Here is a 27808-nt window from a genome sequence, read left to right on the forward strand (position 1 = left end):
AAAGAAGTTCAGGGGAGGGTGCCGGACAGAGTTTGAAAATGCAAGTGATCCTTCTGGCTTCCCGCATGTCCCCATTCCTTCTGCCCACTAAGCAAAGGGCCTGGCTTCCCGGTGCACAGCCAGAGGAGACAGACAGGGCACGTGTTCATGCCTGGGAAGCTGACAATCTCCCAGGCTCTTGTACCACCTGAGTGGTGTGCTGGGGACCACAGGCACCCAGCTGCCTCTGGGCTCAACCCTCGCATGTCCACGAGCACTTCAGGCTCAGTTTGTCCAGACTGCTGTCCCTCGCAGGGATGCACCAACAGGACGCCCAGCCTCCCCTCGTGCCTTTTCCCCAAACCCATTTCCGAGCCAACCAGGACAGGGTCTTATTCGCTCAAGAACTTTCCCAGCTCTCCTTTGCCCTCAGAATGAAGTCAGAGGTGGTGAAACGTTGTTGTTTAGTAGCTAAGTCATGTCCAACTCTTTTGGGACCACATAGACTGTAGCCCGCCAGGCTCCTCTGTCCACGGGATTTCTCAGGCAAGAATACTGGAGTGGGTTGCCATTTCCTTCTCCAGGGGATCTTTCTGACCCATGGATTGACCTTGCATCTCCTGCATTGGCAGGTGGATTCCTTACCACTGAGCCACCAGGGAAGTGCATGGCAAATGTAGCTCTGTGTTAACACAGTTCTCAGTCTTCGAGCTCTGGTATACCTGAGTTTGGATCATGGGGCTAGTCCAAGATTCAGACTTAGGTGAACCTGTGTTTGAGGCCCTGAACAACTTTCTTAGCCTCTGGAAGCCTCAGTTATATTTTATATTCCTTGAATATAAAATAGTAATGAGGACACCCACTACAAAGGGCTCTTGTGAGGCCTCTGCACCCAACCCAAGGCTTGGGACAGAGCAAGAGGTTTGGAGGCCAGTGCATGGAATGAAGATTGAAGATGAGCTGGGAAGGGTGTGGCTCCCAGAACTAGAGAAGATGATGAGACCAGTTTTGGACATGCTGAGTGTAATGGGCCTATGGGTGTCCAGGGGAGGCATCCAGGGGCAGATGGACATGTGGGCCTGGAATTAAGCGTCTTGGCTGGAAAGGAGCGTGGGAGTCACCAACATGTGAGTAGGAAGATGAGCTCATGGTGGGGGAGGGACCGAGCATGAGCCCTTCACAGCCAGAGGTTCACCCACAGGGAAGAGAAGCTTATGAAGGAGGCCAGGAGGGAGAGCCGGACAGGTAGGAGGGAACCCAGTAGCTGTGGCTTTGCAGGTGCCGAAGGGAGAAAGGGCCCAGGGTACAGAGGAGTTAACTGAAAGCAGAGATGTGTCCTTGGTATTTGAGGACTAGCTTGTCATTCACTGGTGACCTCTGGCGCGGCCAGGAGCCGGAGCTGACTCAGAGCTAGAGTGGGAGAGAGGAGAGTGAAGATGGTGACTGGAGACAGTTTTCGAGAAAAGCAGCCGAGAAAGGGGGCGGGTGTTGTGGGGAGGAGAGTATGAGAACAATGCTTGGGGAAAGGGATACAGGACTGAGGGAGAGAAGTTCTTTATGGTGGTTCCCAGGGGGAGAGGGCAGAGCCAAACTGGGGTGCCTGCTGCCAGAAAGGACCCAGTGGTTAGTTGTTATAGCCACAGTGCCCAGCACGGGGCCTGGCACACAGTAGGAACACAATACAAGTTTGCTGTCTTTGAGGATGGGGAGAGATGCGGTGTGGAACTTGGGCAAGGGGGTGGCCATCGGCAGAAAGAGGTTCCTCTCTGCCATTGTGTAGGAGGGGGGAGTGATGGGGTGCCAGAGGTGAGCAGAGAGCAGGGCCTCCTTGGGATTCTGCTGCCTCTGAACCTGACCACAGAGGAAGAAAGGGGTGATAGGGAGCGCTTGGCTCCAGAAACGCAGTGTGTTAAGAGAACAGAAAGTGAGCTCTTAGAGACTGCCACTTGGCAGGCCCCATCCTGGATTTCTGTTCCTCCCATCCTCACATCCAACAGTCACCTTCACTTTATCCCCTTCAGAGCCGTGCCCTCCCCCAAAGGCCAGCAGATGGTGCCAGTGAGCTGCTGGACTCAGCTGGAGCAGACGAGCCAGACTGCCAGCCCCCAACCCACCTCATGGCCCTCCAGAGCCTGGGGCATGCTGAAGGTTTGGCTCACCAAGTTTCTGATTAAGGAGTGGGGTGGGTGGTGAGGGCAGGGGTGAGACCAAGGGAGACTGTGGGTTGAGGGCCTAGGGGTGAGGTGGCTCAGGGGCTCTGCTCCTTCCGGTTGCCCTTCATCTCTCTGCCCCTGCCAACCCTCCCTTATCTGCTGGGGCTCCTGCCCTCTGCTCCCCCTTCTCCTCCTTGGAGGGCCCTGCCAGCCCAGACTCCTGGTTCTGGCAGAGGCTGGTTCTCTGCCCTTGGGCAGACACAGCCTGGCACCAGGCCTCAGACAGGGCTGGGCCAGCCCCTCCCAGCCATGACTGCCTAAACCACCTTCCTCCTACTTCCAGAATGTCTCCACCTGGTGAGAGGTAAGGAGTCAGCTGCCCAGGTGGCTAGAGTGAGCTGGAGTATAGGTCCTGGGAGGAAGGCCTGGCCTAAGAAGTAGGATGAATTTCTGGGAGAGAGGGGTGTTAAATACGAATGTGGAAGATCATCCACGAGACCCAAACCACACAAGACAAATATTTCTGTCTAAGGTGGCGCAGTGTCCCAGAAGCTGAACTGGAAACATGCCCCACCCATCCTAGCATCCTACACTCCACAACCAAAGACAATTCCCTGAATTCCTCTCTCAGCAAGTCTCTCTCCCCATCCCAGGCTTCCCAGTGGGTCAGGGTCCTTCATGGTTCTTTCCCAGGAGTGTAGGATCTTGTTTCTCAGACTCTCCTCACCTTGCTTTCCAGCTTCCACCTCCCTACCCTTTTTTTAAAAATTTATGTATTTAGGCTTCGCTGGGTCTTTGTGCGCATAGGCTTTCTCTGTTATGGCGAACAGGGGTTACTCTGTTGTGTTGTGGAGGCTTCTCATTGCGGTGGCTTCTCTTGTTGTGGAGCACAGGCTCTAGAGCGCAGGCTCAGTAATTGTGGTACGCATGCTTAGTTGCCCAATAACTTGTGGAATCTTTCCAGACCAGGGATCAAGCCTGTATCCCCTACATTGGCAGATGGATTCTCAACCACTGGACCACCAGGGAAGTTCTCCAACTCCCTGCCCTTTGACTCCTACTCTGGCAAGCTCTGGTACTACCTGTGTGGCCTTAACCTTGAAGGCTGCCTGAGACACCCCCGCCCCCCATCCTCTCCTCTACATCCCCTCCACAGTCCCAAGGGACTTAATGGTCTGAAGCTGCAGAAACCACACTCAGACTCTCAGTAGGGTGACTAAAGCTGGGAGGGTGTGGGTCCCACAACCCAGAGTCTACAGCTCATATTGGGATGCCAGGTCAAGGTTGCTGTTTCCACCTGTGAGACTGGGCCACAGGTTCAGAACGATAGGAGTCAGCACATTTTGGAAAATTAATGTTTCCCTGAGTTTCCCAAGAATGACGCAGACCAAGGGAGTCACCAAAAAACACACATACACAAATGTGCTTACATGCATATACAGGGTCATGGCACAGGGACAGACATATCATTTGTGTATGGACAAGCTATGGAGTCCATGGAAAGAGTGTACACAAATATAGGCATACACAGGTATACAAGGTCATGTACCCCGGGTCAGACACACATATCCTTCCCAGTCCTGCCTCCCAGGGCCAGGGCTAACTTGTCATCCGTACTTACAGTAGAAGGAGGAAGAAGTAGAAGCTCAGAAGTGGCTCTGGGAAGGACCTCTTAAGTAGGTCTGTCTCCCTGCTCCTCCTGAGATAACCCTGGCTCACCAGGGGGCCATGCCTGGGTGGCAGAGAAGGCTTCGAGGAGGCATTGCCTTGAAGCCCTGGCACAGAACCTGAGCATCTAAGATAGAGAATGGGCAACATAATTGGGAGGGGCCCATGACCCCCCCCCCCAGGACCTAGTGTGGGCATGGATGAGGCACTGGGCAAGGGTTCAGAAGGAGCAGGGACCCCCTGCACCATGGGCTGACCTACCGACCTCAGCACAGGGCCTGGCAGTGAGGTACTGGCGCCACTTTCCTGTGCTGGCAGAGCCTGGCAAGGATGCCAGCACAGGGTGCCAGCCACCGGGGTGGGCAGAGTGAGGGCCCACAGGGCCACACACACACACAGACCTTCATACACATAGGCAGGGAAATGCACCCACACTCACTCACTTTATACCCTGGGGGATCCTGGGAGCAGGGCAGGGATCACCCTGTCCTAGAGGCTGCCCTCCCTGACTCCCCGGGTGTCCCCGTTGGCCTGGCTCTTGGGGTCCCTGGGGTTGGAGAGTGGGCTGGAGTTAATGGGAGGCCTAGATGCTTCCTCAGAACCCCCCTCCACACACTCACGTCCACACATGTACACTTGTGTGGCAGGAGGAGGTGGGGGGAGGCGGAGTGTGGGGAGGGGGTTTGCTGCACACCCAGGGCTGGAAAGTGGAAGGAAGTGGGGAATGGTGGGGCAGAGACTCCCAAGAATCTGGTCTGTCACCCTGCTCCACCCAGCCCCCAGCCCCAAATAGGTCGGTGGCCGCGGGTAGCTTCGGTGTGAGCGTGTGTGCTAGGCACCTGCGGCAGCTCAAGGCGTGGTGTATGCACCGGCGTTGGCCCAGGCTGTCAGGTGAGGGCGGCTGGTTCCCCGAGGTGTTCTGGCAGGCCCGGCTGGCCGCGGAGGTGCGGTCAATGTGAGGATGGAGGTTGCGTGTGTCCTCAGGTGTCCCGAGCAAGTGTGAGCTGTGGCTGTGCTCATCTGGCAGTCGTGGCTCAGCGGACCAGCGCAGGAGTGAGCGCATGCCGGCCACTAGGACTAGACCTACCGCACCTCTCTTGGGCACGGCCAGCGGCAAGTTGAGCAGTTGAGCAGCAACTTTGGGACTTGGTTCCGGCTTCTTCGAAAGAGGATCTGACCGCGGGGGCGGGGCAGAGGGCGGGAGGTAGAGGTGGGGGCACCTGCCCTGCACCGGGTGCCGGCAGAGAAGTAAAGGAAAGCCCCGCCCCTTCCCCGCCTCCGTTCCGCCCTCGCCCCCGCCCCCGGGGCTCTTTAAAAGCTCGGCCCGAGGACGAACAGAGAAAGCCAGTATCCCCTCCCGGTCCTGGCTGGTGTCCTGCTGCACCCCCGCGTCCCAGCCCCGAGTCCCAATCCCTGCTCTCCAGCCCGGTCGCCATGGAAAGCTGGCCCTGGCCGTCGGGCGGCGCCTGGCTGCTCGTGGCGGCCCGTGCGCTGCTGCAGCTGCTGCGCTCAGACCTGCGTCTGGGCTGCCCGCTGCTGGCGGCGCTGGTGCTGCTGGCCGCGCTCGACTGGCTGTGCCAGCGCCTGCTACCCCCGCTGGCCGCACTTGTCGTGTTGGCCGCCACCGGCTGGATCGTGTTGTCCCGCCTGGCGCGCCCGCAGCGCCTGCCCGTGGCGACTCGCGCGGTGCTCATCACCGGTGAGTGCGCGGGGCGCGGAGCGCGGCGACTCCCGGTTCGAGGGCGGGACCGGACACCCAGAGGGCTCCCTGTGGGCATGCCAAGGCAACGCGGGACCCTCAGCCGAGAAGTGGGGAAGCCTCTCACCCCTGGGTTCAGGGGGCCAGCCAAGTAGGAAGCGCAGGGCACCTCCCCAAGTCCGGGTTGACTACCTACGGCTTTGGGGAGTATTGAAGGGAAAAGGAGGCAGGGAGTGGGCAGGTGCGCAGGGGAGACTGCCAAAGGAGCCTCCTGGAGCTTGGGGTTTATGCTATGTCCCTCTCCAAGACAGCAGTCTTCCGACAGAGGACACTGCTCTGAGGGACTAAAGAGAATCTTCACCGCTTTGAACTCTGCCTAACATCCCCACGTGGGAGGTCCTGTCTCTTCCCTGGGACCAGGAGGAATAGGCTTAAATGGAGAGTTGGGACCCCCTTCTCCCAATTGGCTGGGCTCCTTGGAGTTCAGAAAAGCTTGAGGTCATCATGAGGGACAGCTGGACATTCAGCCACCCCTCAGATCCCACCCCCCAGACCCAGACTGTGAAGGAGTTGTCCAGAGTCTGCACTCATTACGCCACTACCATTCCTCCTGGTCCTCTGTGCCTGGCAAAGAGGTGAGGTCTTAGAGAGCTGGGCTCAGGTGCCTCTGGCCACCTTGTTGAGCTCTTTGTCTGGAACAAGGAATAAATCTATCACCAGAAGGAGGAAAGGAGGAGCTCAGACCCAGAAGTGGAGAGGGAGAGAAAAGTCAGGGGGCACTACTGTATAGCACACTACGGGCTCTACTGTATTGGGGAGGGGGAGCCTGGTCTGTCCCCTAACCCCCATGGCTTTGGACAGGTGCTCGGGATTCTGCTCTCTTGCACTGGTGAGTGGCTTCTCAGAGACCTCAGTCCAGTAGGGGGCCCTGCATGATCAGATGAAGCTGGGAAAACTTCCCAGAAGAGCCCATCCTTGATTGAGCTGGGCCTCAGAAGATAGGTGGAGATAGGTAAGAGTGTGGAAGGTGTTTTGGATCAGACAAAGGGTGTGGGACGGAGGCTTGAGGCAGGAATGAGCATGGCCTGGGGGGGAGGGGGGCAGTCAGTAAGCAGTCTGGCTGCTGAGATGTAGTGAGACAAGCATTTGTTTCTTGGAAGGGGCCTTGAATGCCCAGCAAGAAGCCAAAATGTGCTGAGGTGAAGGTAGCAGGAGGGTTTGAGCTTCAGTAAAGATGGTGGAGATAGAGGATGGCTCAGGTTGGGTGGGAGAGATGTGAGTTCAGAGTAGAGTGAGAAGTTTCAAGGGACCCCAGTTTTAGTGGTTTGAGGAAGGAGAGATGACAGACCTCCTGGTATGAAAGCAAAGAGCTTCTGCCCCCAAGGACAGGGCAGCTCCCCTCCTGCCTTCCAATTAGTGAGTTTAGCCTCCTCAGGACCCAGGTCATCTTCAGATACTAGTGACCCAGGCAGTCTTTCCTGGGATCTCACCTCAGGTCCTTGTGCCACTACTGTTACATCTCCTAGCCTTGAGCTGGAGAGTGAGGTGAGACTGAGTCTTCCCTCAGTTCTGGTTGCAAAGTCCCGCAATGGAGGAGGGTAAGCAGACTGCCCAACCCACCCCATCTAAACATCGAGAGTTGACCTCCAAGCTTCCCAATGCCCCTAAACTCTGGGGTTTCTTCACCCACTACTCACTGCAGTACAAGTAGGTGACCAGGCCCTGCCTCACTTGCTAGGAACACTGTGCCTTGAGCCTGCCAGAGCTGCCACCCACCCCTCCCTGGGAATGCTCCTGAGAACCCCTAGCCGAGGCTATTGGGGAGCTCAGCCCTGGGGTCAGGGTTTGGGTCGAGCGACTGGGTGCTTTGTGTGCACATGTGTGCACTGCTGGGCAGTACAGGTCTCATGGGAGTGAGCCATTGTTGTTCATGCCTCTCTGCAGGTAGGTTGGAGGTATGCGTAGGTTTCTGAGTGTGTACAGGTGAGCAAGAGGGTATGAAAGGTGTGGGGGATTGTGTTGGGACCTCAGAGCTGAGGTTCTGGGAGGCCTTAGTTTCCCCATGAAGGGCTTGTCTGCTCTGGATGGGAGGTTAGGCAAGTGGGGACACACACACACACACACGTGCTCACTCCCCTCCTCCAGCCAGACTTGCCCAGGAAGCACCCCTCAGCTGGGGCTGGCTAGGGGGCTCCCAGCTACACAAAGCCCAGCTTGCAGCCCCCTGGCTTTGTTTTCTCTCTCCACAGAGAGAAGAGGGGAGCTGGTTGTGCAGAACCACTTTGTAACCTCTGATCAGCAGGACCACCATGGGGGCAGGCTCTAAAGAGCTTCCTTCCTCACTGGTCACCCCCTCGCCACACCCCCTCTTATCGACCACCCAAGGAGCTGGATTGGAATGGGAACAATCAAGGGAGCCGGAGTTTATTAGACCCCTACACTGGCTCTGCCTCGTGGTTTATCTCTCTGCATACCAAAACCAGGAAATTAAGCCTCCAAGAGTGGTAACTGACCTCAGATCACATTTGATGGATGTGGGAAGGGATTCTAATGCAGGTCTGTTCTTGTCTTCATCCACTGTGACCCTGTCCTGGGGGCAAGTTATTTGAGGCTCAGAGAATGTCCCAATGTTGCCATTCACTGGAATTCCAAGGGTCAAGCATAAGGTGGATATGGGCCTCCAGCTTGCCTGGAGCCTGGAACAATAGTAGAGGGTGCTGAACTGGAAAGGAAGGTGGAGCTCAGGTTGTACAGGGCCTAGATGATGGGAACAGAGCACTTTGGCTTTATCCTAAGGGCTGTGAGGAGCCTTGGAGAGATTTTCAGAAGCAGAGGGTATTGTCATTTTGGGAAGGATCCCTCGGGCTACTTAGGCAGAGAATGGATTCAAGGGGACAAGGTGGGACAGGACCAAAAAGGGGGGCTGCTTCAGTGTCCAGGTAAGAGGAAGAATGCTGGGCAAGGACAATGAGAAACGAAGGGAGGCTGGGAAGTAATATCTGCACGTGCAAGCTGAGGCCTGATCTCAAGCAGACAGAAGGACATCAGGGCTGAGGCTGGGTCTCAGCTGGGACTGGCTGACCTACCAACAGAGTCCTGACCTTACTGTGTGCCAGCTGAGTGACTTTGAGGGAAGCAACTTAGCATTACCAGGTCTCAGTTTTCTCATCTGTAAAGTGGGGATCATAAGCCACGTTTGATAGGGTAGCTATGAGGGGTCAGGGAGATGACAGCTTTGAAAGATTTGGTCCTCAGGAGCTCAGCCAGAGGGTCCAAGCCTCCCAAAGATGGGCCTAGGAGGGGAGGGCTGCTGATGCTGCGAAGTCTGGAGTCAGAAGCCTGGATCCCATCCAGGCCATGGTGACCCTGGGGTGTCTCAGGCTGAACTGGGCCATAGTGGAGTTCACTGGCTGTCCTTCCTTCCCTGACCAGGCTGTGACTCTGGTTTTGGCAACGCGACGGCCAAGAAGCTTGACGCCATGGGCTTCACAGTGTTGGCCACCGTGTTGGATCTGAATAGCCCTGGCGCCCTAGAGCTACGTACCTGCTGTTCTTCTCGTCTGAAGCTGCTGCAGATGGACCTGACCAAGCCAGCAGACATTAGCCGTGTGCTGGAGTTCACCAAGGTCCACACCGCCAGCACTGGTCAGTAGGCTCAACTTCGCCGGGAAAGGGCATGGCCGGGCAGATGTGAGGGGGCCAGGATTGGAGGTGTGCTGCAGAACTGACCCGCAGCTTCCCTCCTGGCTCCATGCCCTCAGGTCTGTGGGGCCTGGTCAACAACGCAGGCCAGAACATCTTTGTGGCGGATGCAGAGCTGTGTCCAGTGGCCACGTTCCGCACCTGCATGGAGGTGAACTTCTTTGGTGCACTAGAGATGACCAAAGGCCTCTTGCCACTGCTGCGTCGTTCGAGTGGTCGCATTGTGACCGTGAGCAGCCCAGCAGGTGAGGGTCCTCCTGCACTGGAGCAGAAAAGATGCCTCTGCTGGGCGGGGAGAGATACTGGAGTCCCTGGCCCAGGCTGAGGCATCCCCCACTCCCAATCCATCCCCAGGAGACATGCCGTTTCCATGCTTGGCTGCCTATGGGACCTCCAAAGCGGCCTTGACGTTGCTTATGGGCAACTTTAGCTGTGAACTTCTGCCCTGGGGTGTCAAGGTCAGCATCATCCAGCCTGCCTGCTTCAAGACAGGTGAGGCTCAGGGGTTTGGGGGTGGGGTTTGTGGGGGGAGGAGGAGGAAGGCAGGGGGGGTGTGGTCTTCTCTGGAGTGGGACCAGGTCTGAGGAGTGGGCGTGACTTTGGCTGGGGGCGGGTCTCAGGTTGTGAGTTAGAGACCTGGGTCTGGCTTTGGCTTCCCTCACTGACCCCACTCTGGCCTTGGCACTCCTTCCGCAGAGTCAGTGAAGGACGTGCACCGGTGGGAAGAGCGCAAGCAGCAGCTGCTGGCCACCCTGCCACGAGAGCTGCTGCAGGCCTATGGTGAGGACTACATCGAGCACTTGAATAGGCAGTTCCTGCACTCTCTGAGCCAGGCTCTGCCAGACCTCAGCCCGGTGGTAGATGCCATCACCGATGCACTGCTGGCGGCCCAGCCACGCCGCCGCTATTACCCAGGTCATGGCCTGGGGCTCATATACTTCATCCACTACTACCTGCCTGAGGGCCTGCGGCAGCGTTTCCTACAGTCCTTCTTCATCAGTCCCTCTGTGCCGAGAGCACTACAGGCTGGCCAGCCAGACCTGACGTCTGCCCGGGACATAGCCCAGGACCAAGGCCCTAGACCAGACCCCTCTCCCACTGCCCAGTGAGCAGGGCGCACGTAGAGCATCTCCAGCAAAGGAGGCTCCTTGTGCCCTTGCTCCTCTTCCAGGTATTCTGACGCCCAGGTCTGTGCCTAGAGCCTGGCCCAAAGGACTCCAACCCCATGCACTGCCGATGCCACAGGCCAGGCCTGGTGAGATGAAGGCTTTCCAGTGAATCTCTGGGCCTCTCCTGCTTCATGAGCCCAAACAGACCCTCCTGGGCACAAGGCTCCACCATGCAGAACCCAGCTGGATGGGGAGTTTAGTTCGAGGCTTAACTAGAGCCTTAGCCAGGGTCCCACAGTGCCTCTGCAAACTAAGGCGAGACTAGGTACGTTGGGGACCCCCTCAGGATTATTTCTTGGCACCAGTGCCTCAGTGCTGTGATTTGAAGGGTGAATCCTGTTTCTTGACTGGCTCAAGGATTAGGGCCCTGACCACCCACCTCAAGCCCCCCAAGCCACAGGGAGGTTACATACTCACCTGATTGCCACTTTTTGAATAAAGACAAATTTTTATATCTCCTAGAATGGGGGAGATGCTCTGTTTGCCTAGGTGACAGGCTGTGGCCGTGTGACAGACTGGGAACTGCCTGGGCAACCCCCAGGGCTCAGCATGGGGGCCGAGGCTCTGGGCACAGGACCTGGTTTACATCCAACCCCCTTCAGTGACCTTGGGCAGATCACATATCCATAGATTTCCTCAGAGTGAAATGGGGGTAATGACCCCAGCCCAGGGAGTTGTGGTGCTCAGTGAAGCAAACAGGGAGCCCTGGGGGCCCTCTAGAGTCAGAAGCCCACTCCATGGGCTTGTTGGAGCCTCCAGCAGAGAAAGGGGCCATCTGCCACCGACCTCCCGCCCCCCAAGGAGCCTGGCTGCACAGGGACAAGGCCAGCTGAGGGCTGCCACCTGAGGAAGGGAGATAGAAGGCTTGGGTGGGGGGGGGGGTGGGCCTCAGGAGGCCTGAGGCAAGTTGGGAATCTGGGAGAGGGGCCAGGGCCCAAAGAAGACAGAAGACTGCTGGGCTTAGAGAAGTTTTTATTATCTTGGAAGGGCAGAGCTACTCCCTCATTTCCCAAGAACACACACACTTTATCCTGGCCATGGCTCTGGGGGGCCCACTGAGGGAAGAGAAGGTTCACGCTGCCCCCAGGGGTTCTCAGGTTAGGGAGGGACACAAAAGTGACCACATGCTTCTCAGACACGTCAGCGGCTGTAAACACAGGGCTGAGGGGGCCTCCTTGCCCTGGAGGTGGTGGCTTGGTCCATCCTTAGTGTGGGGAGCAGGTGCCCAGCCCCCCTGCAGGCCTAAGAGCAGTCTCGGAGAGGGTCAGGGAAGCGGGGCAGCCACAAGGACAGTGTGCTACCCCCAGGGCAGGTAGATGAGCCGTGAGCTTTGTCACAGCACACACATATACACACGCACTGTGGGGAGCCTTTGTCCAGGGTACTAGAAGATAGGGATATAGTTATCAATCTTGGCGCGGTGGCGTTGGGCGATGCACTCGGCAATCCACACAATGTTGCGACACTCCTGCTCCTTGAGCTTCACAAAGGCGTAGAAAACACCAAAGTGGAACTGGTTCAGAAAGGCCAACTTGTTCAGTTTCACCTGCAGACAAAGGAAAGAGTGGTGTGCAAGGGGCTGGGACCGGAGTCAGGCCTGGGCCAACAACCCCTCCCTTCGACAAGCAGGCCCAGCACTCACCTCGTGCTCAAAGAATCGGTCCTCCAGGGTCTTGTCTCCAGGGTTGCTGCCCGCACCTTCAAAAAGCAGCTTGTACTCCTGACCCGGGAGAGCGGGGGCGGGGGGTGAGGGGGAAGGGAGGCGTGAGCACAAGGGTGCTGTTGGGTGTGGGGTGGGCATGTGGGTGCCAACAGACCTGCCCCCCGTCCCACAGTCAGGGCACTCACCGGGTAGTAGTCGGCCACGTTCTTGACCTGCTCATAGTCATCAGCTCGAGCCAGCTGGGCCAGGCCCTCCGGGTAGAGCCGTCCACAATGTGGGAAGAGCTTGGCACGGTCCTCCTTGGACAGCTCTGTGCCGAAGGAGTTAATGGTGATGATGAAGGCGCGGCGGTCTGCTTCAAACTGTGGGGCCAGTGCACAGGTGCCGGAGAGACAAAATGGGAGAGAGGCAGTAGCCAGTCAGTTATCAGGGCTTCCCCACGCCAGGGCCAGGGCACCAGCAGGCGGGAAGGGGGCAAGCACTCACCTCCAGGATGGGGCACATGGCGTCGGCTGTGGTCCCGCCCAGCAGGGTGCAGAACTTGTAGAAGGACTCCAGGTAGGCCTGTGCAGGGCATGGGGCTCAATCAGCCTAGGCAGGGAGACTCGAGCTGGGTCTGCCAGGCTTCCCCCTCATAGTTCCTTTCTTCCCTCCCCAGCTCCTTTCATGGTTAATCCAAATATCATACCAGTGGACTGGCCAGGGCAGCCCCCATGTCAGAGCCCCCAAAGCAGTCACAGATTTTCATTGTGCATTAGCCAAGCAGCAGTAGCTTGCTGCTGCCTCCCCCACCCAGCAGCGACAGAGCAATTTCTGATCCACTGTCTGCCTCGTGGTGCAGTGCCCCTCACACCCTCATCGCACAGAGGATCGGGCTCAGACAGGGGCCCTGTCTTGCCCGTGCTTCTCTGCCTGCCTTTTCTCCAAATCTCCCCTCAGCCTCAGAAAATCACATGTTGACGGGCTAGTGAAGAATGGTGATTCCTGAGAGCTCACGGAGATGGCCTGGATTGGGTGCCCCAGCCCCGCTCAGCACCCCACCTTAAAGAGCACCTCCTCCTCTTCCCATCCCCTAGGCAGCCACACAGCAGGAACCAGACTGTCAACCCAGCTCCTGGTGAGGGATGGTTATTGCCTGCGTGGACGTCAGCCCTGCAGCGCGATGGCTGGACACTCGGGCTGCCAGCGGGAACAAGTACTTGCTGCCCAGGCAAATTGGATCTGCTGGGCATAAGGAGAAGCCAGGTCAGCCCAGGCCTCAGGTCCCTCCCAGGACTAACTCCTCAGACCAGCCAGGCCCAGGCTTCCTTCCCTGAACCTCTTCGTGTCAAGGAAGGGGGCATAGTCTCATGACCTCTGGGGAGCTTCCTCTGCTCAGATCCTCTGGGGTCCCAGCCACAGGGACTCTGGCTCCACAGGCTTCTGAGCTGGGGGTGAGAGCTGGGGAAGCAGGGGAAGCTTTCTGTGTGGAGGTCTGCCCTCCAAGCTGCAGAGAACATTGCACTTACTGATATGGGCACAGGTTCTACTGGGCTGAGAGAGGAAGTAAGAAGAGACCCAGGGGTCCACGAGCCCAGGCCAAGCCTGGCCAGCAGCACTGGGCAAGCTGGGCTCAGGGGAAGACCCAAGGGGACCACTGAGTCACAGGAAACAAAAGTCTAGAGCAAGTCAAGGAGTAAGCAGCTTGGGAAGGGAGAGTGGACCCCAGCACAGCAGAGGACTTGGGTGATAGAAACAGCTGCCAATCCTACCATGGATTAGTGGCACTAGTCTCCCCTGGGACCATCCCCAGCCATCTCCTTCCCTATGACCAGCCAACTTGGGTGTGTCCAAATCTCAGGCCTGTCCCAGAGGGACCTACAGTTCCTCTCCGTGGGGGAAGCCACCAGCCTCTGCCAAGCTGGGCTGACCCTGAAAAGACGGACCCCAGGGTGGTGGAGGCTCGTGGAATAGGCCCAGCCTTTCTTCTGGAGGCTGAGCAGCTGAAGAAACTGGCAAGACCCCAAAGGCCCAAGTACCAAGGTCACCTTCCCGCCCCCACCCTGTCCCCTGGCGTCTGCCAGCCCACGTCTACTGCACCAGCTGCCCACGGTTCCCACCCGCTACTGGGGGTCCGCGTAATCTCCCATCTGTGGCTACTGGACTGGGACATGGCCTGACAGGCGGGCCTGGCATGGTGCCCACAGCACTGGGTCGGTGTTTACAAGCTGGTGCCCAGGCAGCCCTCGCCAGTGACTCCAGCTAGAACCAGTCAGGCCTGGTGAGGGCATGGGTGAGGCCGAGGGGACAGCCTCACCCCTCACCCTGCCTCAGGGCAGGGAACCCGGCGAGGAGCCAGGAGCACTGCAGGGGGGGTGGGTTGTGAGCACTAACACACGAGAGCCAGCTCTGACTGCCTGCCCCCACCACACCCCTTGCCCCACCCTCCCCACCTCCCAATTAGCAGACGAGAGTACTTGCTTTGCAGACAGGCTGAGCCACGCGCATTGCACAGTGCTGCCCAGGGTCTAGCCAGTGGCTGTGGCTTCAGGCAGCCCACCCCACTTCTCTGAGCCCTCAATTTCATCTTTCAACTGGCATACTGATGCCTACCTAGCTCCCAGAGCAGCCCTAAGGAGTACAGAAGCCAACAGCCTTCCTACCTCTCATCTCATCCCCACTAGTCTGTCCTCCAAACTCTGATGATACTCTGCCCTACTGAAAATCTTTGCTGGCTGACCCTGCCTATAGGGTAAAGTCAAACTTCTGGCCTGACATTCAAGGCTCTGGGGGACCTGATTCTGTGCCTGACTTGATCCTTTCCTTCCAGATCTATCTCCCACTGTCCAGCCGGAACCAGTACTTCCACAGCGAACTGCTTGCCACTTGGCTCGTGTTCCACACTGGCTTCTGCACGTGCTGGCCCTGTGCCTCCACTACTACAACCTCCAGGTGGGCCCTTCACCCATGGCATACCCGCCCTGCCCTCTGGCCCAGACCCCTGCAGCGAGACTGGAGGGCGTGGGCTCAGGCTGCCACTGTCTTGGCCACCTCACTCCAAGCAGGGCAGGAGCAGAGCCTCGTTGTAAAGATCCAAGAGACAGATGTTCTCAGGGTTAGGTCAGCAGGGCTGTCATCAAGTGTTATCTATCTTCAGGCCCCCTTCAGGGGCTGCCCACTGCTGACCCATCAGAGGTCCTCACTATGGCCAGAGCCCAGTCTGCCCCAAACAGTCCTCACTGGTCCCTGTCCAGCACCCTTCTCTGGCTCCCAAGCCTGCTCCTAACCTCTTTGAGCCGGGGCAGTGCTGACCCAGGAATCCCAAGCCCACTCTATTTTCAGGGGTCATCACCTTGTGCATAGCCTGATGGGAAGCAGAAGGTGGGTAGGGTTGAAGATGGTGGCATGTGGCACTGGCCCTAGACCCGGGAAAATGAGAGGGACACAGGGACCTGGCTACACCTGGCTGGGTCCCTCTCCCACCATGCTCAGGTGCTCCTTGCTGGCAACAGTCCAGGTTGGGTGAGCCTGAGAGTTATGGCCTGGGTGGTGGCCAATGACCCTCCTGGACGCAGGGGGAGTGGCCATCCAGGAGCCCTAGCCATCCCTGCTGATTTTATCTGGGCCCGAGGGACAGAGAACCTGTTCCATGCAGTCTTGTGCCAGTCACGAGAGCCAGAAAGTGAGCAGATAAGCCCCTGGGAAAGGAGCCCCATGTGCTGTCCCAGCACCCTAATAAATCACCAGCCCACCATGCCCATGGGCCCCACCAACCTACTTCACCACCACCATCGGGCCCAGGGGCAATACCTTGTAGAGCGTGTTGCGGATGATCTCGATGTTCATCTCATCGAGGTCCTGCTCTGAGATGCAGTCCTGGAAAAAAGCCGCTGGGGAGGAAAGACATGGTATGAGGGATGGGCGAGCGGACTCTCAGCCTAGGCAAGAATCCTGCTGATGTTCAACTCCCCCTGCAGGGCACAGAGGACCCCTGCCACAAGGCCCATCTGGCTGGGAAGTGGGGGGTGGGGGTGGGGGCACCAACCTGGCCTAGACTATTGCCTTAGAAGTGACCGAAGCCATACTCCAGGCCATGTATACTGACCTGAGCTTCTCTTGCCTTCTTGCTACTAAAATTGATTTATAAGGAGGCGGCCAGCCATAACATGATCTAATCGCCTCTGGGGCAGACCCAAGCTCAGATCATGCCAAAGACAGGCTTGCATAAGAGGCCGTGACATCCTCCCTTCTCCAGGGGCAGCTGTGGATTCAAGGCCTGGCGCTCACTTCTCTGCATCTCCCAGGAGGGCCTGGGGCCCACATGTGGAAAACTCCTTTTCCTCAGAACAAGGCCTGAGTATGACAGCTGGGTGGGCAGGGACCAGGGACCCAGGGAACCATTTTAGGGCTGGCATTAGAGGCCAAAGCAGAAGAGAGCCCTTTGATCTTCCGGGAGTTCATGGACTCACTGGTCTGTTTCTTCTTTAGAGATGGAGAACCTGAAGAAGCCACCAACAGCCTAGAACTAGCTCAGAGTTATCATGAGATATAAGATATTGTATAGATAAGACCAAGCAGGTAAGGCCTATGCCTCTTGGTGCAGGACCAAGTGCAGCTTTGGGCCCAGTTGTACAATCCTGGCAGCTTCCTGGAGGTGGTGTGCTGGGGACTAGGATGCTGGCTGTGAGGACACTAGCTGGCGATAGCCTTAGTGCCTCCTCTCCAGCCCCCCTCCAAGGCAGGCAGGAGCCAATGCTGCCTAGGCGGGGCCCTGTAGGAAGCTCCCAGTTCTCCTTCCTTCCTTGGCTTCTGACATGAACTCTGCATCCTGCTGGACACTGCCTGACTTGGCCCCTGGGACCTGCTTGGTGGAGCAAGTGAAGCTGTTTGCGTCCCTCCTCTGCCTCATGGGCAGCAAGTCACTACAGCCCAGCTTAGGGCCACAGTCTGTCAGAGCTCCCAAGACTCGGAGGGACCCAGGCCCCCTGAGCTCAGCCTTCCTCTGCATTCTGAGCAATCAGCCAGATTCATGAAATTAGATCGTCTGAGTCAGGCCCTGGGGGTAGTCTGCCTGGCCCTGTGAAAGCAGCAGGAAGGGAGCAGAAGGCAGGGCAAGGAGAAGAGAATGGGAGGCAAGGCAGACCGGAAGAAAAAGGTAAGCAGCCATGGGTGGGCCTTACTTTCTGGCTCCAGGCTGCCCCCAGGGATCCAAAAAACCCCACCCGGAGGCACTGACATTGATGCCACTGCCCGCCTCTCCCTCCTCCGCCAGGGCCGCTCACCCAGGGGCGTGTCCACCAGAATAGCATTGTACAGCTCAGCGGGTGTCTGTGCGATGTTCACGGCCTCCATCTGCTCGAAACTGCCGAGCGGGTGGCACTTGGGCACAAGCTCGGCGATAGAGCGCTGGTGCAGCGTGCCCGTGATGAGCAGGATTACGTTGTCGATCATGTAGCTGTAACTGTGGGAGGGAGGCACACAACAGCACGGCGCCCGTGAAGTCCGGACACGATGCCGTGCCCATCCCCCACGCGGTGCAGGCTCAACCCCTCAACTGCAAGCACCTCCTCAGGCTCTTCTCCCTGTCCAAGGGTGCCCCTCCTTCAGCACCAGAAGCACAGGACAGACACGGCCCCTCCCTGAGGGATGTGTGGGGGCACTTCATGCCCTACGAGTGAGCGAGTAACGGGGAAGCAGGTCACCAACTACCCTCTGGGTTTTAACCAGTGTTTTGGCAGGACGTGGGAAGCATGGGTGTGCGGAGGTGGGAGACACAGGCCAGCTTGGGGAATGAAAGAACTCAGAGATGAAAGCATGTTCTAGGAAGAGGGAACAGCGTGTGCAAAGACCTGGAGGCATTTGCTGAGTGGCAGATGCATTCGAGGAACTGAACTCTGTCAGGGCTGGCAGAGGGAGGGGAATCAGGGCGGTGCTGCCAGCCGCCTGGAGCCTAGAGGCAGGTCCCATGGGCCCGGCTGAGGGTCCTGACTTCATCTGGAGCATGAGAGGTCCACCAGCAGGATACAAGCAAGAGCAGCACAGTCACTCTGGCTGTTGCGGGGAGATGGGGGTGGGGCGGCGGGGGGAGATGGCCAGAGGAGGGGAAGGTTGAGGAGTTGGGTAGGAAGAGGCGTGTCTAGGGAAAACCAGAGACGAGCCAGTGGGAGGCCCCCGCTAGAGTAAGGCCGCAGGTCAGGCTGAGACGAACAGGCAGACAGCTGTCCTGTGCAGCCCACTGCGAGAACAGGACGCTGCTTCCTCCTTTACGGCCTGAGGCCAGTGCGAGGCATCCAGCCAGGATGGCCTGGAGGAGACCCGGAAGGAGCTGGGGCTCAGGTCTGCGCCCCCCAGCCCAGAAGGCCAGTGCGGACAGTGCACGGGCAGCAGAGAGCTGGGGCCTCTGGGTTCAGACTCGGCCAGGGGGCTCTGCCTCTGCCCATTAGGACAAGACCACAAAGGGGCCGTGGCCCAGGGCTCTTGTAATCACCTGCATGAGAAATGGGGTGAAGAGGGACAGAGGGCCCCAGTCAGGCTGCAGGAGCCACAACACTCCTACGGCTTGTCACCAGTGATGAGCTCAGGGCATGCGGGGGACCGCTCTGGGGCCAGAGAGGGACTCCCACTGAAGAGCGGGAGCTGACCTGGAGGCTGCTGCCCTGAGCACTGAGCACAGACCCCACTGAGCTGTCAGGCGGGCCACCAGCTGTCCCGCGACAGTACCTTGAGCACCCAGTGTTGAGACTGTCCAAGGTAGGAAGTGGCCCCCAATTCCAAGGGAAGAAAAGGAGGAAGGTGGTGGCCTAGGCCTCAGCTCAGGGCTGGCTACTGGGGGAGCTCCCACAGGGCCTGCCAGGAAGGCGGCAGGAGAAGAAAACCACAGTTCCTGTCCCGACCTGACCCCCACCCCCCTGCTTGCTACACACTCCCTCAGCTCCCACCCAGCCCAGCGCCCTGCTATGACCTCTGCTCTCCTGGGCTTGGGGCCAGGCAGCTGCCCTCTCTCCGCCCCCAACCCAGCTGGGTCAGCTGCAGGATGTGTGCTGAGAAGAGACAGGCTTGCCTCCTCAAACCGGGGGCGGCAGACAGAGGCTATTCGCAGCCACGAGCCGAGGGGCCCAAACGGCCAGCCTTCTGTCCCTGACCTGACCCAGCTGGCAGCATGGAGGGACTTCGAAGAGAACCCGCTAGGGTTCTGTGCCGTGGTTGCCAGTCCCAGCCCGCATCGCCCCCTACCCTGCACAGCACACCTATCCTGCCCCTGCTGCCTCCAGAATCGCATGCACCCCCGGACCCACAACACTCCACTTGTGGCCCATCCAGCCCCACTGATACTCCCTAAGAGAGCCACAGAGATCCCACGCCAAACCTGAAGGTGCTCTTTCACGCTCTCACCAGATTTTGGACAGGCAGGCGGGGAACACTACAGCTTTGAGCTGTACTATCCAACCGGTTGATCCCACACCACCAGCATCAGCAGCCCCACTGTCAGAGGATGTAAGGCGCAGGGATTGCAGGCCGCAGGCCCTGTCACCCCATGAAGCAGAGGAGCACAATGTCCCTTGGCCAGTGTCCACATACCTCCACCCATGTCCAGGTCCCCATGCCCTGACTCTACACTCCCCATCTTACCGTGTCTTCTTAGAGGACTCTCCACAAGTCAGTTTCCTTTCTCTAAACCTCCCCATTCCTTGTACCACAGAGTATTCATGTATGTTGAGCATGGGGCTGCCATCAGGGCCCTCCTGACCTGGCTCGGAGGTGAGCCCTGTGGGAAGACTCCACTGTCTGGCTTTGTGGCCGTCCCTCCAGTGATGTGGAACAGGCCAGCTATGATTCACCGACAGCAGATGTGGGGGCTGGTGATAGCCCACCGCCGGCTGCCCGCAGACTCCTGCTAGAAGTCCTGGCTGGGCACCAAGGGAAATGCTAAGCCAAGTAAAGCCCCCTACTTCCTTCCAAGGCCCCCCTTCTATCTAGGTTAGGCCAGCCTTGGACAACCCTGCTCCAGGCCCAGCAGCTCTCTCCCCCAGGTCAATGACAAAGTTGCTATGGCAGCAGCCCCTGCTCCTCTCCCCTGCCCAATGAGAGCCAGGATCTCCTTTTGTGGGATGAAAGGAGGCAGGGCAAGGCAGAGATGCTGCTGGCCCAGCTGTCTGCTTGTCCCCCAAGGTGAAGGCTTTCAGCAGGCAGGGAAATCCTCCTCCTCGTCGTAGTCTGGCTTCAGCAGCTGCCTCCTTGCCCCCAGAAAGTCACTCCCCCGGCCCTCCCCCTACTCGGCCTTAATAGGACAGAGTGAGGTTCCAGCTGGTCAGCGTCTCCCTCCAGAGGAAAACAGCTGGGGAGCGGACAGGCATCCACCCGCTAGGCCAAAGAGGCCCTCTTGGGGTGGGAGTGGGGCAGTCTGTATTCCTCTGCCCAGAGGCCTTCCTTCACCCTGTGCCTTCAAAGAGTCAGCTTGGGCTGACAGACGTCTTGGGATGGAGTTCAGAAAGCCACTTCCTCCAAGAAGTCTTCAGAGCCCCCAGCCAAGCCCCTTCCCTCTGCTGTGCCCTCTGGCGCCACCTGCTGGAGCATGATGGCTTAACTCCCACGGTCTCATCATCTTGGCCCTCCGGGCCAGGTCTGATGCTGGTGAGCAGGCCATGATGACTACGCACCCCAACCAGCTCATCCAGTTGGCCCATCTACAGCTCCGAACAGAGGCTGCTAGTAATCGTACTTGTGCTCAATCACATCTGGCTCCTACTGAGCCCAGCCCCAGTGGAAAGTGAAGAGATATCAAGCTATGGCTTCAGGCCTGGAAAGAAGACAGGCCTTAACTGTCAGGCCTTAGTTTCCCCTCTGCAATCAGGATGAGTGAAATACAGCCCCCAGCAGAGTTGGTGAGACCCTGACCCTCACCTTATTAAAATCCTGCCCCTCTCCTGAGGTCCATTTGGGTCCTCCCACTCAACCTGAGCCTTCTGGGCATCACAGAGCACTTGTACCCTCTCCATCAGGCTCAGGAGAACAGTGTCATTACTCGTTGTCCCTCAGGGCGGGAGCGAGGCACCCCAGCCTACAGAGACCCTGCCATCAATTCAGAGGTGGTAGCTGCAGACAGTGAAGGCTGGGGGGCCAGAACTGGGAAACCTAAGGATACCTGATGCCTGCTGTGACCCAGCAGAGCCCAAGGCTTGAGCAATGTGACCTGGGGACAGTGGCAGGTGTGTTGACAGGCATACTGGGCATTTGAGGTCATAGTTCTGAGACAAAACTTCTTTCCAGCTGCCCTCACCTGGCTGGTGACACTGAAGCCCCTGGCACACCAGACTATGAGACCTATCCTCCCCAGATGGTGCGGGTCACCCAGGCTCTGCCAGTGGGTGCCCTGGGCTGTAGGCAGGTGCTGCCCACTGGATGGCCCGCTCCAGGGAAACTCAGTTATCTAAGGACAGAGGACTTTGAGGCCACCTGCAACTCCCCAGAGACCAAACACTCATCCCACAAGCCCCTCTCCCAGCTCCCCTTCTGGGGCCTACTCTCCTCTGGGAAGCCGTCATCACATGGCCCAGACTAAGGTCCCCTCCAAAGCTAAGAAGCCCTAATAAAGGCTCTGTCCCATGTCAGACATGCAAGTGAATGGCTGGGCCTGGAAGGAGCTGTTGGTGCAGTATCACATGTTTTCACCATGAAATTGAGCTGAGTCATCTCAAAACCACATGACTGGTGATGGCATACTTCAGTGGGACGTCTCTCACTCAGGGCCTTTCCACTGAACATGAGGCAGCTGCCCCCACTCTGGCCACCCACTCTCTGAGTGGCTTATCGAACCCCATCTGACCCTGGAGTTCTCTCAATGAGGAAGCCTCCTGTGACCCTTCGTTCCATCCGTGGCAGCTGCCCACAAGCCTCCCCAGAAACTATCTGCACCACCACGAGCACCCATTCCATTGCATCCATATATCTCCCTCCCTCCTGGCACTGGCCCAGAGCTCACACTGGTCATGTGTGCTGGCTGAAGGCTGGCTGGGGTCTACAGAAGCACTGGATACTGTCTCTCATCTTGGGAGGGCAGAGGAAGCCTTGCCCAGCTTCTGCCTGCACATCCTCAGTGACAAGGAACTCACCTGCAGAAGCCTGCCCACCATCCTGGGGCAGCTCTAAAGGCAACTAAGAGACTCTGAAGGCTGGAGCGAAGATTAACCTCTGTGCAGGTCCCAACCGCTGCCCTAGCTGGGCCAGCTTTGTCTGTGGACAGCAGTGGTGTTGCTCCTGCAAGCCTCTACACCCATGATGGGGTATCTAGCTGATGCTCCCTTTTCTGGACATGTCTAGGGTATCTCTTTCCCAGAAGGTAACAGAGCCAGGGGCTTCAGGCTCTAGCTGCTCGGGACATGTATGGTTCCCTCAGCCTTCCCCCAATTCTTCTTTCAAATGCCCTTTGCCTCAGCCAAACAGCCATCTCCTCAGAGAAGCCAGTGGTGAGTCCCCAGGGTGGGGGAGGTCCCCTGGACAGGCCCCTGTGGAAGGCTTCACCCCTTTCTGCAACACTCCTTATTCCTGGAGTGACTCGGGGTGGAGGAGGTTAAGAAGGTGGAAAGGAGGAAGAGGAGGTGGAGGAGGAGGAGCAGCCAGGGAGGCAGGAGTTAAATCAAAGAGACACCGCGAGAGGAAGCAGACTGCTGGAAGGAGGTAAGACGGATGTGGCTCCTAATTAAGCCTGGAGACCTTGGCCACATCAAAGTCAGCAGTGACCTTAGCCAGGGCCTTGTGGTGGAATGACGGGATGGCTGGAAGTGGGCTGGAGGCTCAGGATGGAGGTGGTGAGAGAACAGAGAGTGAATGTAAAAATTCAGGCCACACGGGATGGGCTTTTAACGGTGAGAGATCTGAGCCTGTTTTAGATGCTGTTGGGAAGAATGTGGAAGTGAAGAGGTGGGCCATCTACCCAGAGAGAAGGCTGGAGACAGGAGATAGATGGTGTTTAAGATGGGGAGGTGGTCTCCCCACCTTGAAGGAAGCTTGGGGAGCTGCAGAGTGCTGAGTGGGAAGAGCAAGCAGCCAGCTAGGCAGGGACAGGCCAGGCCAGCTGAACTGATGAGCGTGCCTGTCTGGCAGCAGGGAAAATCCACCAACACTGGCTTCCCCGGCTCCGCTCCCGGCAGCGGAGGTGGGGGCGGGCGCCTGCAGGCTGGAGGCTGCTGGGCTTCCTCCAGGGCTGGGGAGCTGCCAGCCGGGCGGGACCATGAGCTGGGCGGCCAAGAGAGCTGCGGATGTTGGCAGAAGAGCGCTCGAATGATGGATCAGGGAACCTCAGCTGCGGAGGGAGGACAACCAAGACAGAAGGGGTGGTGGGGAAGGAAGCGAGGTCCAGACCCTGCTGAGTCCGGAACCCGTGTCCCACGAGGGACTGAGAGTAGGCTGGAGGGCCTGAAGGCCGTGGGTAGAGAGGGGGTGCCTGACTCAGCGGTTTCAGGGGTGGAGCGGTTCCAGGTGGTGACATGGTCTTGGGCAGCCATCACAGGGGTGGCTGAAGTGGAGACTAGAGGAGTGGGTCACTGGAGATGACGAGGTCATAGAGCGAGCAGCCACAGGCTCAGAGGGGCTGACACGTGGCTGCTGAGTCCTTCCTGGGAGAAAGCAGGAGTGAGGGGATGGGACACTGTGAGCCACAATCACCCATGAATGGAAGGGGCGGGGAAGTGACGGTCTGCCCCAGGACAGCGCTTGGCCGCTTCAAGCACTCTTGGTGCCTGCAGCCAACCTCCAGCAAAGAGCTGGCGGCTGTGAGGCCTCAGTCACGCTCATAGTCGTCTCCAGTTTCATGGCCTGGCAGGCTGAGATCAAGTCTCCGAGGGCACCAAGACAGGCCAGGCGGCACAGGCAGGGGGCCAAGCCGGCAGCAAGATGGATGACATCTGCCCTCCGACCGCTGGCAGGAGGTCAGCCTCCTCTGGCCGGCCTAGCTGGCAGGGCCAGAACTTCACCAGGAAGCTGAGGGAGCCCTGTGCAAACAAGGCGAAGGCTGGGCTCTGGTAATAAACGCACTGCTTCCTGGTATGTCCTTCGGCCCTGGCCTTGGGGTGAAGGCCACACAGGCCCAGGCTAGGGGCTGACTGACAGACAGGCACTGCAGTACAAGCCCCAATGCGGCAGCACAAGATCCACCCCTCCTCTGGCCTCCGGCCCACAGGACCATGCTGGCTGTACACTAACAGAGGCAAGGGCGGTGTGATCACAGACCCAGCCAGGACAGCAGGGCGGCCCCCCCGGAAGGCGGCCGGGGGCCAGGAGAGAGTCTGAGCCCGCGGGTGTCCCAGGCTGTGACCCCCACCCCAGGACAGGGCCCTTTCGGCTACAGCCCCTACTTGAGCAACGCATCTCGAGCAAACAGCTGCTTCTGGCTGGGTCTGGGAGGCAGGCTTCCAGCCCTGTTCCTGCAAGTGTAGGTGTGGCAGTGTGCAGATCCACGGTCTGGGGGTACCACCATCAGGGAATGGTTAAAGCTAGCCAGTACACAGAAGAGTAGCTGAAAGGCTTCCCACAACACAAGCGTACACTCCAACAACGTGGGGTGCACGCCTGTACGCCAGCCACCCTCGCCTCTGTCCACCACCTGCACTGGGCAACCACCTGGCATGGGCCATCTCTTTGTCCACCAGCCCCTGGCTCCTGGGCCGCCTTGGCAGAGGGACCTCTCTACCTTCCTGTTCCCACAGGCGCACCTGGCAAGCAGAGGCTGCCTCATCCAAGTGCCTCCCCAGCCTGGAGGACCCAGGGTCCTTTCCTGTCATCTTCTCCAGGAGCTTCGTGGACGTAGGCCTGCACCCAAGGGTTAGACCACAGGCAATCTTGGCAGCCAAGAGTCGTCAGGACAGGGGCCTGGGCCAGAACTCAGAAAGGCGGCCAGGTGCTTAGCACCCTCCCCACCCTGCCCCCGCTCCCCGAGACCCGGGGCCGTGGGCAGAGACAACAGATGACCTGCAGCCCAGACAGGGCCACAGGGCCTAAATGGTCCCTCTTCAAAACCTGACTCTTCAGAGCTCTGCCCATTCCCTGACCCAACCCGGCGGGGTGGGGGCTGGGACCTGTGAATATTCAAGGTGAATGAGAGAAATGGCTCCTGTCACCCCTTGTCTCTGTGACACCAGGGGTATAGGGGAGGCAGCTTCACCCAGCATGGCCACATGGGACACTTGTGCCACCTGACTCCCAGACAGCAGGAAGTAGCTGGTGACCCATTTTATAGGTGATGGCCTGGGCTCAGGGCTGTTGAATGACCAGCCTGGCCACTCAACCTGGGAGGACTCTGCAGGCAGAGGAGGAAAGGCACTCTAGAGGATGCTCACGTAATGAAGTCCAGAAAGCTGGCAAGCGGCTCATACGCATGGTTCCTCATGTGACGGAACTCCACCACCATCTTCTCCTTGAGCCGGTCGTCAATGACAGACACTGTCAGTGGCGAAGCCTCGTTGGCCAGGAAGTTGCCATAGTCAGTGCTCTGCAGGTGCAGCTTCAGGTCTGAAACCCAAGGGTGGAGGCTGAGAGCTGGCCGTGCTGAGCCTCCCCAGGATCCCAAGTCCTCGTCCCCACCCCAACTCTGGGCCCCAGCCCCTCCCCGGCCGTTGTGTCCTGCTGCTACCCTGACCTCCCAGCCCCACCTCCACCTCCCTGTTGGCTCAGAGCCTACTCCAGGGCAGTCAGGCCAAGGCCCTGAGATGCTCCAGACCCTTGTGCCCTGAGCCAGTACACTGGGGCCCAGAGTCCAAGCACAAGTAGAAGCATTGTTCCTCCAAACGACAAGAAGGCCTGGGAAACCCCAACCCAACATGCTATTCACAACCCGCAGCCTTTGAGGCTCTCCTGCCTGGTGGGCTCCAGGGGGCCTAATTTAGTGCAGAATGAGACATGGGCCCTACCCTCCAAAGCCTCAGAGGAGCAAGCCAACATACCCTGTGGCGGAAATGACGCATATGAAATTAAGGACATGCCCCAGGCCACGGGTAAAGTGGAGAGGGAACTACGGCAGGGCGGAGGATGAGGGAGCACTCCAGGCTGGGCCAGGTAAAAAGCAGGGGCAGGAAAATGCAAAGGCAACAGCTGCAGGATGGCACGAGCGAGGAGTGGCCGAGGGCAAATGAGGGGTGTGAGTAGGAGGCAAGCTGGGAAGACAGACTGGCCGTGCCCGAGAAGCAGCTGCAGGCAGATAGCCAAGCCCACAGGCTCTCCTGAGCTCTTCTGAACAGAGGTGAGGGAACAGGGACAGAGGTGAGAAGACAGAGCAGAAGGGCCCTGGGGAAGCAGACGGGTGAGTCCAAGGGGGACTGTGGCAACACCCAGGCTCCCAGCTTCTGCTCCTGCCTCCCGCCCCTCAGTCTCTTCTCCATCCCACAGCCAGAGCGCTCGGACAGCACCAGGCAGAACCCCCACCGCATCTGCACCCTTACCTCAGGGCCTCTCCCTGTCCCCCTGCTAGAAAGTGATGAGCTCTCCTCCAATGCCCCTCTCCAGAAGCCATTTCTGAAGCTCTACCACTCTCTTTCTTCACTTGTGCCACTTTTCTTTGTTAACACATCACATCCCACCCAGCACGGGGCACACAAACCATGATTGCAGGGACTCTGGGTCACTGCAGTATCCTAGAGCCAAGAACCAAGTCTGTTCTGGTGCATTTTCATGTTCAGTAAATTACTGTGGAACAAACAGAAGACTGGGAAGAGCATTGGTGAAGACAGCAGGAGGGTTTGCTCCTGAACTCTGAAATGCAGGACACTGCGGTGGCCATGGCAGCACCAAGGACAGTGGCTGAGAAGGAAGCTGTGTGGGCACGTGCAGGGGAGTGTGGATTACGGCTCGACAGCAGAGGCTGGCTTCGGCATGCTTCCTGTCCGCTGAGGGGGCTGCCCAGAGGAATGAGAACAAGGGCCACACCTGGGAACACTTCCACAAGCGCCCCTGCCATGTGTCCGCGGGTGGACAGGGCCATGCTATCCTGGGATGCTCAGAGAGGAAGGGCGAGTGGGACACATCATCACTCCACAGACTGAGGGGACCCCGCGGTGCCCCTCCGCCTGTACCCCATTGGGAGAAGAATGCTCCCAGCCCAGAGTCAGGTGTATCAGAGAAGAAACGGAAGAATGCATAAGAGGGAGGGCGGGAGGGAGGGGTGCTCGCCACTGGGGTGGACTCTTGACACCTGCGTCTCTCGGTGGCCCCTGGGTGGCACACAGCACTCATGTTCCTTTGTGGTTCCTGGGCGCTCAGAGTGAACTTTAACCTTGGGACGCCTGCAGGGGGCCTTCCTCTGCTGTTTTTACCACTGCTCTATTATTCACACCTTTTCCCATGCCACCCAAAACGGGGGCAGAACTGAGGACAAGTCGGGGCAGGGAGAAGCCATCAGACCCTGCTCTGCCCCAAGGACCCCACACCCCTCTGTCCTTGCCCCAGGCCACCCGCCTTGGCCCCACTCTTCCTGCTCCTCACCTGTCTGGCCAAGGCCCACCTATGCCTGAACAAGGCATAGGTGAGAAGGTGCTTCGCTCAGTAACGCTCGACTTGTTGAGCATTAACCATCCGATTGGTACAGAAAAACTCTTAACTGAGGGGTTTCACTGTATTAGCAAAAGCCGGTATTTCTACCTCTAGTAATAGGTTTTATATGCTAGATTTTAATATGCTTGGCTCTGGATGAGTGCATACAATTTTTTTTTAAAGAAACATGGTTTACTTGCACAAAATTGGTCAGTTTTGAGAGCCTGTTAATACTCGCAAAGTGGTTTTGGTTGTTGTGAAACAAATGGTATGAACTGGT

The 27808-nt window shown here is 58.3% G+C and overlaps 2 protein-coding genes across 3 annotated transcripts in view; one reads left to right on the top strand and one right to left on the bottom strand.

The window, feature by feature from the left end:
• Positions 1–1157: 1157 nt before the first annotated feature.
• HSD11B2 (hydroxysteroid 11-beta dehydrogenase 2) lies at positions 1158–10831 on the top strand. Of its 2 annotated transcripts, XM_043898806.1 has the most exons (6): positions 1158–1224; positions 2001–2127; positions 8932–9144; positions 9261–9446; positions 9556–9693; positions 9898–10831. In XM_043898806.1, the coding sequence occupies exons 2-6, from the start codon at positions 2097–2099 to the stop codon at positions 10308–10310; spliced, it is 981 nt and encodes a 326-aa protein (XP_043754741.1). In that variant the 5' UTR covers positions 1158–1224; positions 2001–2096; the 3' UTR covers positions 10311–10831. The 2 variants fall into 2 exon arrangements, with proteins under 2 accessions (XP_043754741.1, XP_043754740.1); XM_043898805.1 differs by lacking the exons at positions 1158–1224; positions 2001–2127 and adding an exon at positions 4992–5499.
• Positions 10832–11325: 494 nt separating this feature from the next.
• ATP6V0D1 (ATPase H+ transporting V0 subunit d1) overlaps positions 11326–27808 on the bottom strand; it is a 37541-nt gene continuing 21058 nt past the window's right edge. Inside the window, exons 2-8 of the mRNA XM_043898807.1 lie at positions 25344–25515; positions 17295–17473; positions 15823–15902; positions 12520–12597; positions 12219–12395; positions 12013–12090; positions 11326–11916 (exon numbers count right to left, since the gene is read on the bottom strand). Coding sequence (XP_043754742.1) covers positions 11755–11916; positions 12013–12090; positions 12219–12395; positions 12520–12597; positions 15823–15902; positions 17295–17473; positions 25344–25515 — 926 coding nt within the window. The 3' untranslated portion in view covers positions 11326–11754. The remainder of the gene's footprint in view (positions 11917–12012; positions 12091–12218; positions 12396–12519; positions 12598–15822; positions 15903–17294; positions 17474–25343; positions 25516–27808) is intronic.

The sequence above is a fragment of the Cervus elaphus genome, chromosome 4 (assembly GCF_910594005.1).
Source record: "Cervus elaphus chromosome 4, mCerEla1.1, whole genome shotgun sequence".
Lineage (NCBI taxonomy): Eukaryota > Metazoa > Chordata > Mammalia > Artiodactyla > Cervidae > Cervus > Cervus elaphus.